Source organism: Carcharodon carcharias, chromosome 11 (genome assembly GCF_017639515.1).
Source record: "Carcharodon carcharias isolate sCarCar2 chromosome 11, sCarCar2.pri, whole genome shotgun sequence".
NCBI lineage: Eukaryota > Metazoa > Chordata > Chondrichthyes > Lamniformes > Lamnidae > Carcharodon > Carcharodon carcharias.
In genome coordinates this window covers 74,634,441-74,649,961 of record NC_054477.1, presented here as the reverse complement: position 1 = coordinate 74,649,961, position 15,521 = coordinate 74,634,441, and the positions used below count along the sequence as shown (strand labels likewise).

Below are 15,521 nucleotides of genomic sequence, written 5' to 3'. Positions count from 1 at the left end.
TGAAAGTCAATTTACGAAATTAAACTGATCTTTGCTTCAGTGATTTCTAAAATCATAACTCAGTCTGTTCAAGCAGGATTCCAGATGGTTACACAGGTCATTACATATATAGTTTTATTAATCACAGATTGTAGTAAGTGCAATAGTAAATATATTTCCTTTAAAAAAAAATAATATGGTAGAAGTGTATGTTTGTTTATGTTGGTTTTTTTCTTCTCTTTCTCTTTCCCTTTCACCCTGTTGGTATGACCAATGATGGCTCATGACTCAATCACATGACCACTCACATGGGTTGCTGAATGTTGTAGGGGGATGTGGTAAGCTATGCCATTTTAGCAGACTTCCTTTTGTTTGCTTGCGCTTTTAGTTGCATGCATTTATTCCTGTTTAAAAGCTGTGATGTGTGTGTTTTTTTTGTGTTCACGTCCCTATTTTTAACAATAATGTATCCTGAGTGCTTGGAGCATTTTTAGTGTTATGTGAATTGGTTTCTTTCTTTTCAATAAATGTAATTACAATATTACACTTTCAACAATTTACAGTATAAAACAATTGTGCTCTACCCTGTAACTCTAAATGTAACATCAAGTATTTTGGTTCCTGTTGGATGTGATGCTGTTATGTTTGTCAAGGATGACTTCTTATTCAGGACTAAAGTTGCAGAGATACAATGAAACTATTTTATAATAAGTAGAAATATGGAAAATATAAATGTTTTGTATAAATAGAATAGATTGTCCACCTTTTTAGCATTGAAACCTATAATTTTATTTGGTTTGGGATATTGTGTTTAGACCAATAAAAAATTATCACTCGGGAGTTGTAACTTTTGGAATGGTGGAGGGGTTGGAAAAGATGGTAAATTTTCAAAAGTAGTATGATGATCAACGTTCTTTCGCAGCAAAAATGGTATGAAGCTGTGTCCGGTCAGATACTTAATATTATTTTAATGGTATGCTGGGTGACTTGTGGGATAGAATTCATGTAAATCAAGAATGTATTTCTACAAATCACTTTTTAGCATTGAAAAGTAAATTTTGATTTCCTTGTTCCCTAAAACTTAATTAGTTTCATTGGAATTTGCATCTTTTTGAACATTGCAATTTGTGGTTTGACTTTTTAATGAAATAACTTTGGCCTTTTCTTTATATATCTAAACCTGAGTTCAGAATCAATGTTGTTTAGTCATTTGCCTGATCTATCTTTGTTTAGAATGTTTTAACTTGAAATCAAATGGGGTTTCATTTGAACATACTTTTATACCTATGACTGAATGCCCTTATTTCATTTGACCCTTCCCCTTTAAGCTTCACCTCTAGATTTCAATTTCCAAGCTAGTTTACTGCTTACTTAATTTAATAGAAAATGTTAAACTGTCAGATCAGTAGAAATGTTTTTATTTTGATATTTTACCTCACCAACCATATCCACGTTCCTAGTTGTCACTTGAGATGCTAGGATTGCTCATGGCTTGAAAGATATTTTGCAACTTTAGTATTTCACAGGCTGTTGTTTGCTATGTTATTGTTTTGCATCCGTTTTAAACACTGAGCCCAAATACTTGACCTGTGACCTAATTTCTTAGTTTCAGGATCTTGCTGCCTTGGCTAAAGAGCTTCGAGCTGTAGATGATGTCCGACCTCCTCAAAAAGTTACTGATTATTCTTCATCAAGTGATGAATCAGGAACTACTGATGAGGAAGATGAGGATCTGGAACAAGAAGGGACGGATGAAACCGGACCTATGTCAGATGATGCAAGGGCAGTGTATGTAATCTTCATTAATAGTAATGATGAAACTAATTTATTTGTGCTACTCGTGTGTGAATTGGGATCACTTGCAACCCATTTCCTATGACACTTGGCACAGTTGTTACTCTAAGTGTCGCTAAGCCCCCTTTATTGCCTGTTGTGGGAAATTATTCAGAATTCTAACATTTTATAGTACAGAAAAAGGCTATTCAGTCCATTGGCCTGTGCTGGCTCTTTGAAAGAACTGTCCAATTTAGTCCCATGTCCCAGCCTTTTCCCCATAAACTCTGCAAATGAATTCTTTGAAGTACGTGCCCAATTAGTTTTTGAAATTTCCCATGTAACCTGCTTCCACCACCCTTGCAGGTAGTACATTCCAGATCTTAACAACCCTCTGTGTGGAAGAATTTCTCATTTTCACTGTGCTGCTTATGCCCTTTATTTTATTCTGACCTCTGCTTACTGACTCACATGCCAGAGGAAACAGAACCAGTAAGGCGAAACTATCAAAACCCCACAATGTTTAATACCTCTATTAGATCTCTCCTTGATTTTCTCTGCTCCAAGGAGAACAAACTCAGTTCCTGCAGTCTCTCCACATAACTGAAGTCCCTCATCCCTGGTATCCACCTGGTAATTTTCCTCTATACCTTCTATAAGGCCTTGGTGTCTTACATATAGTGTGGTGCCCAGAGTTGCACACGGTACACCAGCTGAGGCCTAGCCATTGATTTATAAATGTTTAGCATGATTTCCTTGTTTTTGTATTCAATACCCCTATATACAAAGCTGAGTACCCCACATTATTACTTAACCACCTTTTAACTTCACTTTCACAATTCCACATCCTTGAAAGATTTGTGAATATGTACTTACAGGTCCCCACTGCACTTGCATCCCCCCCAAAATAGTCACATTTAGATAATACTGCATCTCCATGTTATTCTTCCCAAAATGTATCACCTGACACATACCACATTAAATTGCATTTGCCATCTGTCTGTCCATTTTGCCATTGTTTGTCCTCCTGAAGAAGTTCTGATGAAAATTGGATGCCCACCACAGCTCAGTGTGATTTTCTCTTTCCATGACAATACGATGTGTTACAGATAGGAGGGGTGTTAATTTAAACACTAATTTCTCCTCTCACCACCCGTCTGTAAACTGGAAGGCGTTTTTGATTTGTTCCCCTCTTTTTATATGTGGTGGTGTATTTCCCCAACCCCTTGGTTTTTGTGCGATCCAAGTTTCTCTTAACCCCACAGCAAGCTTGAGATAAGATGAACTCAAAGGATTAGTTTATTTGCACATGTTCAAAACGCAGGAGGAGGGTTGCAATGTCACCCCCACACTCAGACAGTAAAGAGTGAGATAGAGACAAGATAGATTTACTGTAAAGAGGCCACAGAGAAAATAAATATCGGTTCACCTGGGTTCCAGAGTCCAGAATCAAATCCAATGAGGTATTCCTTCACGGAGGTCAGCGGGCTGAAAACCAATGTTGTAGACTTCACTTTTCTGGTGGTGTTGAATTCACAAGATGAGATAGGCATACAGAGATGAAGCAGTTTTGTAGGCGATGGCATTGAACTTCCAACAGAAGCAGTGCAGATGGGGCCAGGTGCTCAACCTGGGCAGAGTTCCTTTCTGTGTGGCTGCTAGTCAGATGTTAAAGAGCGGATTGAACTATTGAGCTCAGCAAGATAATAACTTGTTCAACAAGCCAGAGGCCGAGGTCGTGTGACCCCCACCTCTCCTCCAGATCTTCAAAGGATGTGTATCCATCATCTGGAATTCGGCTGGGTCTCAAAGAATGCTAAACGTCCCAGCCATTATTAGTTAAAAGGAATGCTTGTCTTTGGGTTTAGCAAACCCTCTGTCTCCTGCTGGCAAGCTTGGATTATCAAATGCAAATTACCTTTCTACGGCTCTCTTTGAAGTTGGGCTGTGCAATCCCCAGGTGATCATTAGTGGCTTCTCAGAAATAACGAGGTACGAGTTTCCCTGAAGCTACAAAGTGGCTTATTTTGTTCTGGGGTCACAGATATAGGTTCAGCCATTTTAAGGATCATGTTCAGCCAAGGTTCTGGATCTCAAAAACTGATTACATACAGTATCCATGTGATTTTTTTTTATATCAGGCCTTCAAAGCTGAGCAATGGAGAAACTGAATCAGTGAATACAATGATAGTTCATGATGATCTGGAGCTGCTGACTGAAACTTCTGTTACTCCCTCTAAAGATGGCACTTTAATTGTTCGACAGGTACTGTATTTCAGACAGAAAAATCTGCCTCTCTTCCATTAACTTATTTACCCGGTGTCATTTTTTGCTATGCTTGATGTTAATAGCTTAGTAATTGACTTGAATTTCAGTTCTTGAGTCTAGTTTTCCTTTTTTTTATTAATTAGTGCAAAGGACATTTTGATTTCTTCAATTCACTGCAGTTGTCTTGCATGCGTTACTATGTCCATCGTGAAATTTAATAACTTGAGTTTAGATGGACAGGAAGTGACTGCAGACAAAAATCATAGAGATGCATAATGTTCACTTCTAAAATCTGACACTAGTTCAAAATGTTCTTAAATTAAACTAACCTGTCTGTAAGACACCATTCATGCAACTCTAACCTCAGACTTGTATATTTTTTAAACTAAAACCTCGTATTTGCAGCCGTAGTCAGGTAACTTGCATTTTAACTCCATTGAGCAGCATTGTTGCCCTTCCATAAAAATGGAAAGAGAGAGGTATGTTGACTCTCCATATTAGATTCTATTTTAAATTCCATTACTTTATTTGTTATATAAATTATTCATTACACTACAGCACATCAAAATCAAGCTATAATATTTGTCACTTTTACTGTGAGCATTATAATGCTTCTAATCTAATCAACAACTTCAACTTCCATCTGAAAAGAGCTTTAGAATGTAGATAACATGCATTTTTTTATTGAAAGCACTGCTGAAATTCTAGCTAGTGTTTGTTCTGCTTGGAGTAATGTGAAGTGTTTGTCTACTGAAGTGATTTTGTCAAATTATACCAAATTTAATTGCTTGTTAGAACTAGTCATTGTGCAGAGATAAAAGCTGCACAAGTCCAACTTTACTGCTTTAACTCTTCTGCCAATTAACTGCTAGGGCGATAGGTATTCAAGCAACTCTTAAGCAAGACAAGTATGCCTGTTTTTTCTACAGAGCGCAGGTGAATTAAAGCGTGCCAGCCACCATGAGAGTAATGGCTTTGCAACCCGCATTCACCTCTTGCCAGATCTCATACAGCAAAGCCATTCCTCCACCTCCCCAACCAGCCAGCAGTCTCCCATCATGTCCCCTCAGCTGCCCCAGGACGAGCTTACTACTAACGAGGTATGTTTGACACCATCGCCGGCTGCTGTTCCGGCATACCACTCCTGTAAACTAGTCAGTCACAACAGCACTCCAGTCGATCTCAATGCTTTTCATCTTTAATTCTTGCTGTGTATCACTTCTACACCGCTATAGTAGAAAACACTAAATCCTCTTAGAGTAGAATGTTTTGACTCCAAAACTTGCCAGTTAATGGATATTAAAAGGTTTGATTTGTAAAAAGAAAATTGTTTTAGTAGAACAGACTTTCACTATGCCATAAACATTGTTTTTGCTTCTGAGTTAAAATGCAGATGACCACATGTTCAGAGTTTTGAATTAGATTTTAAAGTTTAAATTTATTCTTTATAAGGACATGAGCATGAAATATAGCCAGAAAAGTTTTTTTAAAAAATCCTATTCCAGCAATATATGCGATTGGTACTCATTGGCACATTGCCATTTATAGAGTCTCTGACTGCAGATTTTCAATTAACTGTAGTGCAATTGTGGACAAAGTCTGTCACTTCAAAATTGTGAAGTTGATGTTTTGATGTTATTCATGTGTACATCTAGATCTTAGTGGGGAAACTAAGCAAGACTTTATTTAGCAGCAGAATGACAAATAGGTGCGTACAGTATATAAAGTTTTCTCCATTCCCTCCCTTCCATTCATTGTCAGATCCTTTCTTGCCCGCTCTCCCTTCCTGCCCCGCCCCCACCTCCTGTCTTTCCCCACTCTTTTTTACTTTTTGACAGGATGTGGGCATCACTGGCTAGGTCAGCATTTGTTGCCCATCCCTAATTTCCCTTGACAATGTGGTGGTGAGCCGCTGCTTTGAACCATTACTGTCCATGTGGTGTAGGTACACCCACAGTGCTGTTAGGAAGGGAGCTCCAGGATTTTGACCCAGCAACAATGAAGGAGTTCCAAGTCAGGATGGTGTGTGACTTGGAGGGGAACTCGCAAGTAGTGCTGGTCCCATGCACCTGTTTCCCTCGTTCTTGACAGTAGAGGTTGCGGGTTTGAAAGATGTTATTGAAGGAGCTTTGGTGAGTTGTTGCAGGGCATCTTATATGCCAGTGTATGTCGGTAATGGAGGGAGTGAATACTTAAGGTCGTGGAAGGGGCACCAATAAAGCAGGCTGCTTTATCCTGGATGGTGTCAAGCTTCTTGAGTGTTCTTGAGAGTATTCCATCACACTCCTTACTTGTGTCTTGTAGATGGTGGACTGGCTTTGGAGAGTGGGGTGGTGAGCTACCAGCCAAATGATTCCCAGCCTCTGATCTACAGTACGTTGGAGCTACAGTACGTAGAGGCTGGTCCAGTTGTTTCTCATCAATGATAATACCCTGAATGTTGATGACGGGGGATTCTCTTTTTATTCATGAGTTTTGGGCGTCTTTGGTTAGACCAGTATTTATTGCCCATCCCTAATTTCCCTTGAGAAAGTGGTGGTGAGCCGCATTCTTGAATCACTGCAGGCCATGTGCTGTAAGTACATTCACAGAATGTTAGTTAGGAAGGGAGTTCTTGGATTTTGAACCAGCGACAGTGAAGAAACAGAGATATGGTTCCAAGCCTGGATAGCTTGAAGGGGAACTTGCAGGCAGAGGTGTCCCCATGCATCTCTTGCTCTGGTCCTTCCACGCGGTATAGGTCATGCGTTGGAAGGTGCTGTTGAAGGAACCCTGGTGAGTTGCTGCAGTGCATCTTGTTCATGGTACACACTGCAGTCACTGTGCATTGGTGGTAGAAGCAGTGAATATTTAAAGTGATGGAAGGAGTGCCAATCAAGCACGCTGGTTTGTCTTGGATGGTGTCAGGTTTCTTGAGTGTTGTTGGAGTTATACTCATCCAGGCAAATGGAGAGTATCCCATCGCACTCCTGACTTGTGTCTTGTAGGTGGTTGATAGGTTTTGGGGAGTCAAGAGGTGAGTTTCTCACTACAGAATTCCCAGCCCCTGACCGGCTCTGGTAACCACAGCATTTATATGGCTGGTTCAGTTCAGTTTTGGTCAATGGTAGGTCATTGATGAAGCAGCTGAAGATGATTGGGTCTATGACACTACCCTGCAGAACTCCCGCAGTGATGTCCTGGGACTGAGATGATTGACCTCCTGCAATCACAACTACCTTTGTGTGAGGTATGACTCCAACCAGTGGCTAATTTTCCCCTGATTCCCGCTTTTAATGTTATGCTCAGTCAAATGCTGCCTTGATGTCACACTCTCCTCACCTCTCGAACTCAGCTCTTCTATCCATGTTTGGACCAAGACTGTAATGAAGTAAGAAGCTGAGTGGGCTTAGTGGAACCTAAACTGAGCATCAGTAAGCAGGTTATTGCTGAATAAGTGCAGTTTGATAGCACTGTTGAAGACACCATCACTTTGCTGAAGATTGAGAGTAGACTATTGGCGCTAACAGTTGGCTAGGAGTGCAGCTAGTTCTGGGGCACAAGTCTTCAGTAGTACTGCTGGCATGTTGTCAGAGCCCATAGCCTTTGTAGTAACCATTGCCTTCGGCCATTTCTTGATGTGATGTGAAATGAACTGAATTGACTGAAGACTGGCATCTGTGATGCTGGGGATGTCTGGAGGAGGCCAAGATGGATCATCCACTCGGCACTCCTGGCTGAAGAATGTTGTGAATACTTCAGCCTTATCTTTTGCACTGATGTGCTGGTCTCCCCCATCATTGAAGATGGGGATATTTGTGGGGCCTCCTCTGCCAGTGGGTTGTTTAATTATCCATCACCATTCACAACTGTATGTGGCAGAACTGCAGAGCTTAGATCTGGTCAGTTGGCTGTGGGTTTGCTGCCTATCGCATGTTGCTTCTGCTATTTGGCACGCAAGTAGTCCTGTGTATAGCTTCACCAGGTTGACATCTAACCTTTAGTTATGGCTCGTGCTGCTCCTGGCATGCTCTCCTGCACTCTTCATTGAACCAGGGTTGATCCCCTGGCTTGGTAATCAGCAGGAGGTTTCTTTTCCCATGTTTGATCTGATGACATGAGACTTCATGGAGTCAATGTTGAGGACTCCCAGGGCAACTCTCTTCCAACTGCATACCACTGCCACCTCTGGTGGGTCTGTCCTGCCAGTGGGACAGGAATACCCAGGGATGGTGATGGCAGTGTCTGCTACATTGTTGTAAAGTGTGATTTGGTGACTATGACTGTCAGGGGCTGTTACTTGATTAGTCTGTGGGACAGCTTACCCAATTTTGGCCTCCAGATGTTAGTATGGCAGACTTTGAAAGGTTGACAGAGCTGCGTGTGCTTTTGTTTTCGGTGCCTAGGTCGGTGCCGGGTGGCCCATCCTATTTCATTCCTTTATGACTTTGTTGCAGTTTTGTACAACTTAGTGGCTTGCCAGGCCATTTCAGAGGGCAGTTAAGGGCCAACCACATTGCTGTGGGTCTGGAGTCACATGTAGGCCAGAACAGGTAAGACTGGCAGATTTCCTTCCCTACAGGACATGATTGAACTAGATGTTTATTGCTGTAAAAACACAATAGTTTCATGGTCACCATTGCTGGGACTAACTTTTAATACCCAATTTTATTACTTAATTGAATTTAATTTCCACTAGCTGTCTCTTGCTCGCTCTCTCTCTCTTTCTCTTCCTCTCTCTCTCTCTCTCTCTTTCTTTCTTCCTCTTATCCCCACTCTTTATCTTTGCACCTTATGCCCCATATCCATTGGGCTGAGTGAAATGTTATTCACAAAAATTGGTGAAGGATTCTGCAATGAAATGAAATGCTTGTGTGGGAAGCACCTAGTGAGAGTTAAATTAGCACTTATAACTTATTGAAAACTAGATTGATAATATTTTCTATCATGTAGCTGAAAAATTCTTAAAATCATTAATTAAAACTTGTTACTTGTACATTTCCCCACTTGGACATACATTGTAATGGAAAAGTAATTGTGGTCATCATATTATAAATGGTTAACATTAATTTTAATGCCATATCTTTTAAAGTGGTGTTTCCCAGGCATATTTCTTTTATTTCTGAAGTGTTGAGCATGTTGCCATGAGTTTTTTTATCCAAATGAGATCATTTGTATAAGGCTACATTTGTTAACATGTTACGTAAATACATAGGAACCTACAGGAGTAAGTTCAGCCTCTTGAAATGTTCCACTATTCAATTAGTTCATGCCTGCTCTGTACCTCAACTCCATTTACTTGCCTTTGACTTGCATCCTTTGATATCCTTAAACTAGTAATTTAATAATGATCTCAGTTTTGAACATTCCAGTTAACCCAGCATCCACAGTCTGTGTGGGGAGAGAATTCCAGATTTCCGTCATCCTGGTTTCACTGCTGAATGGTCTAGCTCTAATTTTAAGATTGTTCCTCTTTTTATGGATTTCCCCATTGGAGGAAATAACTTATTTATATCTGGTTTCTTGGATCCATTTTTCATTTTAAACTCACCAATTAAACTACTACTCAGCCTTCCCAATCCAATAGAATGCATACCATGTTTATGTAACCTCTCCTCATAGTTTATCCCTTAAATCTCTGATATAATTCTAGTGAATCTGTACCTTACGCCTTTCAAAGTCAGTGTATCTTCTTCCTGAGGTTTGGTGTCCAAAACGGAATGCGAATGAGGACTGAATCAAGGCTCTGTATAACTGAAACATGGCTTCCTCACTTTTACATTCCAATCTCCTTGAGATAAAGGCCAACATTCCATTAGTGTTTTTGATTGTATTTTTGTACCTATCCACTAACTTTTAGTGAATTGTATGCATGGACACCCAAAACCCTTTGCTCCTCTTCAGTTCCTGGACCCTTGCCTTCAGGAAGATATTCCGATTTAATTTTCTTGGTTCCAAAGTGGATAACCTTATGTTTCCTTGCATGAATTCTATCTGTGCACAGACAAACTCTGTGTATGTCCCTTTGTAACTTTCTACATCTATCTGTACAACCTCCTAACTGTCATGTGAAAATTTTAGATGTACAAATCTCTTCCTTTATCCAAGTCATTAAATATATGGTGAAAAACTGAGGCCCCAGTACAGATCCTTGGATAAGACAACTTGTCATCCTGCCAATCAGAATACATTTTTTCCCCCCTATCCACTGTCTCCTCCATCTCATTCAGTGGCTAACCTGATAACCCAGATTGCCTCCAATTTGCCCCCTCAATTTTGCTAATAATAAATGGTTTGATTCATTGTGTATTAGGCCAGTTTGTGACTTAAATTTCAACAGTATTTTTAAAATCATTGTGAATCTGTTATCTTTATATATTTTAATTATTGAATATTAAATCAGGATTTTGATTGTGGGATTTTGAGAGCTTGGAGATTCTGGTGACCATTATTTTAAAATGCCAAGTTTATTGAGGAAAAAGTTATTTTGCTTTGGCCTCTATTTTGCCATAATTGGTTTAGAGGTGGGTCTAGTGGCTTGGCACCAATGCCCCTCTCTCCCATGCCTGCATTCTACCCAGCAAATAAAAAGAAAATGACACTATAATATTTAGTCCTGATGAGAAAATTAAATCTCAAATTGTGGTAGATTACAAAATCAACTTTGCATTAATTTGAAGGTGTAGGCACAGTGAAAGCACATTTGACATATAACGGAAGGATGTTTTCTTTTGGCTGAGAAAAGGTGATTTGACAAACCTGCAGTATCGTTTCAGCTACAATCAGCTCTTCCATACTCCATTTTAATCTTGTTGTAATCATCCTAACATTTATAAACATTAAACTGGCAAGTTTTATTTTCTTAAAGTATCATTGTCATTTCATATAATTTCACTAATTTTCCATTTCATGTTTAACCATCGTCCATATTTTCTTGTGCTCCTGCAATTAGACTTGTGTGTTTTGGGTAGAAAAATGCAATATTAACCCTTTGATCACTGCAGTCACATTTCTGCACCACAATTTAGCAGTTTAGACTTTTTATTTCCCCCCCCCAGAAATTGCTGTGAATTATTTGGCTCAATAGACATCACTAAATTCCAATTCTGAAAGATTCCATCAAGTATGAGATGAAATAAGTGGGGAAAGGGGAGATCTCGTGGAGTATAAACGCTGATATAGACCTTTTGGGCTGAATGGTCTGTTTCTGTCCTTTAAATCCTATGTAATTTATTGTTCAATAACTTGTATCATTTTAATGTGTAAGTTTTTCATACTTATTTCCAAAAGTATATTTATTTTATTAGAATGATACTCAGTACTCAGAGGGTTAAATGAAATAAATGGTCAAATTCCCTATAAGTTCACAAAAATAACCCACCATTGTTGAAGAATCTTATACATACACTGGTACTGTGTCTGTCTCACTCCATTCTTCACATTACCTGCCGGTTCACACAAGTATTATCACTTCAGGCTACACCTTTGCTGCCACATGCACATGGCTGCACACCTCCTATCAGTTTCTTCCTGCATTTCTCTCAAATGCTCTCAATGCCTATTCCGCCCACTTTTGCTCTGGCTCTCACTCTGCTTCTTTGCCTCTTTGGCCCTTGCTCTGCCTTTTCTTTCCTCCCACGTCCCCATTTGGCCACTGCTCTGCCTCTTTGCCCGTCTGTCCCTTGCCCTGCCTCTTCACCCAACCCATCTCTGGCCTTCAACTTACTTCTCTTTCCCCCACCCCCGGCCCTTGCTCTGCCCCTTCCCACTTTTGGCCCTAGCCCTGCATCTCCACCGCCCCACCCCCCCCCGTTCCCAAAAATTCTGGCCCTCCATCTCTTTGCTCTTCTCGAGCACGATTTAGAATCCATTTGGATGATGTGATTGGGTTATTTTCGTGAACATGTAGCTGCAAAATAAATATATACAAAATACATATATACATCAGAAATATCAACATTGCAGGACATGGCTTCATAATTCTGTTTTGGGAAAATTAAAGCTAAAGTAAAGCTTAATTGTCATTAGAAATAAGTTTTTTGGTCCAACTGATTTTGCAGTGATGTGTAATGTTCAAAGTGGAGAAATTAACTGGATCGAGGGATCTGAACTTTCACCAGTGCAATCCAGACTGTTTAAGCAATATTGCTGCTTTGAATGTATGTTTCAATTCAGTTCCATCATGCTGTTGGTTCAAGTTCATGCAAAATGCTCCATCCAAGCAGAGACAGCATTCATATGTTGAAATACATTGAAAAATAAGCAACTTAAATTTTAATCAATATTTTTGCAAGCGGCAGTATCTCTTTTAAGACTATCAATAATTTCTTAAATTAGTATTGTAATGTGTTAATGTTCAAAATATCAGTTGGCAAGGTCACTGTTTTAAAGGAGGAATTCTGAACAGTTTGAACTATGTTGTTGCTGTTCAGTTCATACTGTGAACAATCTGCAATAACTGCACACAATCAAAACTAAATCTTTAATTTTATTTATATATGTATGTGTGTGTGTGTGTATATATATATATATATATATATATATATATACACACACACACACCTATACAATATAATTACTACAGTGGCCTTTTTTAATTGCATTGAATATTCATAGTACTAAAATGTAATTTTTATTGTATCCTTTTATGGGATGCAGAGTTTATCTTTTAACACCTTTTTAAAAGTGATGTACAATATATAATCCTTCAATTAAGTCTTCAAAGGACTCATTAATTTTACAGAATTTCATTTTATTGTGAGATGCAAACTTCTAATATGAATTGTCCTGAACATGTTTCTGAACAATTGTGTCTAATTATGCTTGCAAATTTAATTGCACCAAATTATGCAGTTTGCATTGGAAATGAGGTGTAACAATGAATTTCATTAGTCATTCAATATACCTCATCATTAATAGAAGGTTACAAGCAGCTGAACTTCTCTTTTACAGAGCTGTTTTTAGTGACTGCAGTTTTAGTCAATTTTTAATTAGTCATCCAATCTGAATAATATGATTTATATGCTATAAGTTTAAATTATTTAATATATAATCATGTGTTCCCTATTAAAAATGAACTGCATCTTTCTCTTGTAAAACCTGTTTGACATAAAGTATAAATTAATTTAGCCTTGGAGATACTCAATTGAGCTAAACTTCTAAAATGCCGCAGGATGTTTTAAAAATTCTTTTATTCACAAAGCATGTGGTTCATAAATAAGCAGCCAAGCAAATATAAATTGCTGAGCAATTGCGTTACCTTTATTAAGATCCTACAAAAGCAAAATACTGCTGGAAATACTCAGCAAATTGGCACCATCTGTGGAGAGAGAAAAACAGAGTTATTGTTAATGTTTATGCGCTTTCATCAGAATTGGGAAAATTTAGAAATGTATTAGACTTTGAGCAAGTAAAAAGGGGGATGCTGAGAAGAAGAAAAGGGGAGGATCTGTGATAGTGGGTGACAGAAGAGATTAAAGGAGAAAGGAATCATGGTGCAAAGCCAAAGGGAGGGGTAATGGGACAAGTAAAGAAACCAAAGATGCATCCAGAGAAGATGAGAATGTCAGTGTCCTGAATAGTTGCTGTCTGAAAGCAAAAGAAAAGGGAACGAAGAGAGAAACAAGGAAGAAAAAAATAAAGCAGCAAAGGAAAAGAGAACAAAATGGGAGCAGACATTAAATCCTATATTGGTTAAACTTCACGTTGAGACCAGAAGGTTGTAAAGTGCTCAGTGAAAGATTAGCTGTGTTTCCTTGAGCTCACGTTGAGCTTCATTGGAACACGGCACGCTGCTAAGAACAGAAAGGTCAGCATGAGAGCAATGTGGAGAATTGAAATAATAATTAACTGGAAGTTCAGGGTCACACTTGTGGACTGAATGGAGGTGTTACGCAAAGCAGTCATATGGTGTGCATTTGCTCTCCCCAGTGTAGAGGAGTGGTGAATACAGCACACTAAATTGAAAGAAGTACAAGGAAATCACTGTTTCATGAGGACGTAGTGTTTGGTGCTCTCCTGTGCTTTTTTTTCATAAGAGTGTCACTGGCAAGGTCAGCATTTGTTACCCATTCCTAATTACTTTGAGAAGGCACCAATGTTTACTTTAGCAACTCTCTATTTATATATAATTGTAGAAGTTCTTACTGTCTGTTTTCATATTTCTTGCTAGTTTACTCTCATCATCTATTTTCTCCTGCTATTATTTTTTTGTCATCCTTTGCTGGTTTCTAAGATTTTCCCAACTTTTTGGCCTACCAGAAGGTAGGAGACTTGCAAATGGTAATACTGCAAGCATCTGCTGCCCTTGTCCTTCTAGGTGGTCGAGGTTACAGCTTTGGAAGGTGCTGTCGAAGGAGGCTTGGTGAGTTCCTGCATTGCATCTTGTAGATGGTACAATCCCAAAGACCTTAAACATTCACTGCCCCCACAACCAATGTACAATGACAAGCAGGCTGCTTTGAAGATGACAGAAGAAGAGCTCAGTGCTTTGTCAAGCTCCTTCAGTGTTGTTGGACTGGCACTCATCCATCAATCTTCTATTCTATCACACTCTGCCTTGTAGATGGTGGACAAGCTTTGGGGAGTCAGGAGGTGAATTACTCTCCACAGGATTCCTAGCCTCTGACCTGTTCATATAGCTACAGCAGTTACATGGCTGGTCCAGTTAAGTTTCAGTGGTAATCCCCAGGATGCTGATGGTGGGGGATTGAGCAATGGTAATGCCATTAATTGGCAAGGGAGGTTGGTTAGATTCTCTCTTGTTGGAGTTGGTCATTGCCTGGACTTGTGTGGTGTGAATGTTACTTGCTGCTTATCAGCCAAAGCCTGAATGTTGTCCAGATTTTGCTGCAAATTATCTGAGAATTCACAAGTGGCACTGAAGACTGCATACATCAGCAAACTCACAATTCCTAACCTTATGATGGAGGGAAGGTCTTTGAATAAGCAGCTAAAGATGGTTGGGTCTAAGGCACTCCCCTTTGGGACTCCTGCAGTGATGTGTATAGGCTGTGATGATTGATCCCCAAACACCACAGTAATCTTCCTTTGTGTGAGGCATGACTCCAACCAGTGGAGAGTTTCCCCCGATTCCATTGACTTTTTAACTAGGGCCTCTTGACAACACATTCAACCAAATGCTATCTTTATGTCAAGGGGAGTCACTCTCAACTCATATTTTCATGGAGAGGTGTCGTAGGAGAGGGAGGGTGTGTTGAACAAGACTGAGGAGTGGACCAGGTCGGAGATGAAACTGTCCCTTTGTAATGCTGAAAAGGGTGGGGAAAATGTTTGGTGGCATCATGCTGGAGGTAGTGGAAATGGTGGAGGATGATTGTTGAAATGGAGGCCGGTGGCATGGAAGAGGAACACTATCTTGCTTCTGGGAGGGGGGTGATTGGGTGTGCAGAAGGAGTGAGGGCAGAAATGCATGAAATAGAATGGACACAGTCGAGGGCCACATCAACACAGTGTGAAGGAATCCTCAAAAAGGAAGACATACAAGAAGCATCTAAGCAGAT

General features: G+C 39.6%; 1 protein-coding gene across 12 annotated transcripts in view; it reads left to right on the top strand.

Moving 5' to 3' along the window:
- The window catches only part of LOC121283948 (mitogen-activated protein kinase kinase kinase kinase 4), a 355,829-nt gene that overhangs the window by 280,335 nt on the left and 59,973 nt on the right, over positions 1-15,521 (top strand). For 8 of the 12 annotated variants that reach the window (XM_041198757.1, XM_041198749.1, XM_041198752.1 and 5 more), the window contains 4 exons: positions 309-317; positions 1,586-1,767; positions 3,894-4,017; positions 4,950-5,120. In XM_041198757.1, coding sequence (XP_041054691.1) covers positions 309-317; positions 1,586-1,767; positions 3,894-4,017; positions 4,950-5,120 — 486 coding nt within the window. The remainder of the gene's footprint in view (positions 1-308; positions 318-1,585; positions 1,768-3,893; positions 4,018-4,949; positions 5,121-15,521) is intronic. The other 4 variants (XM_041198761.1, XM_041198758.1, XM_041198750.1 and 1 more) reach the window with 3 other exon arrangements.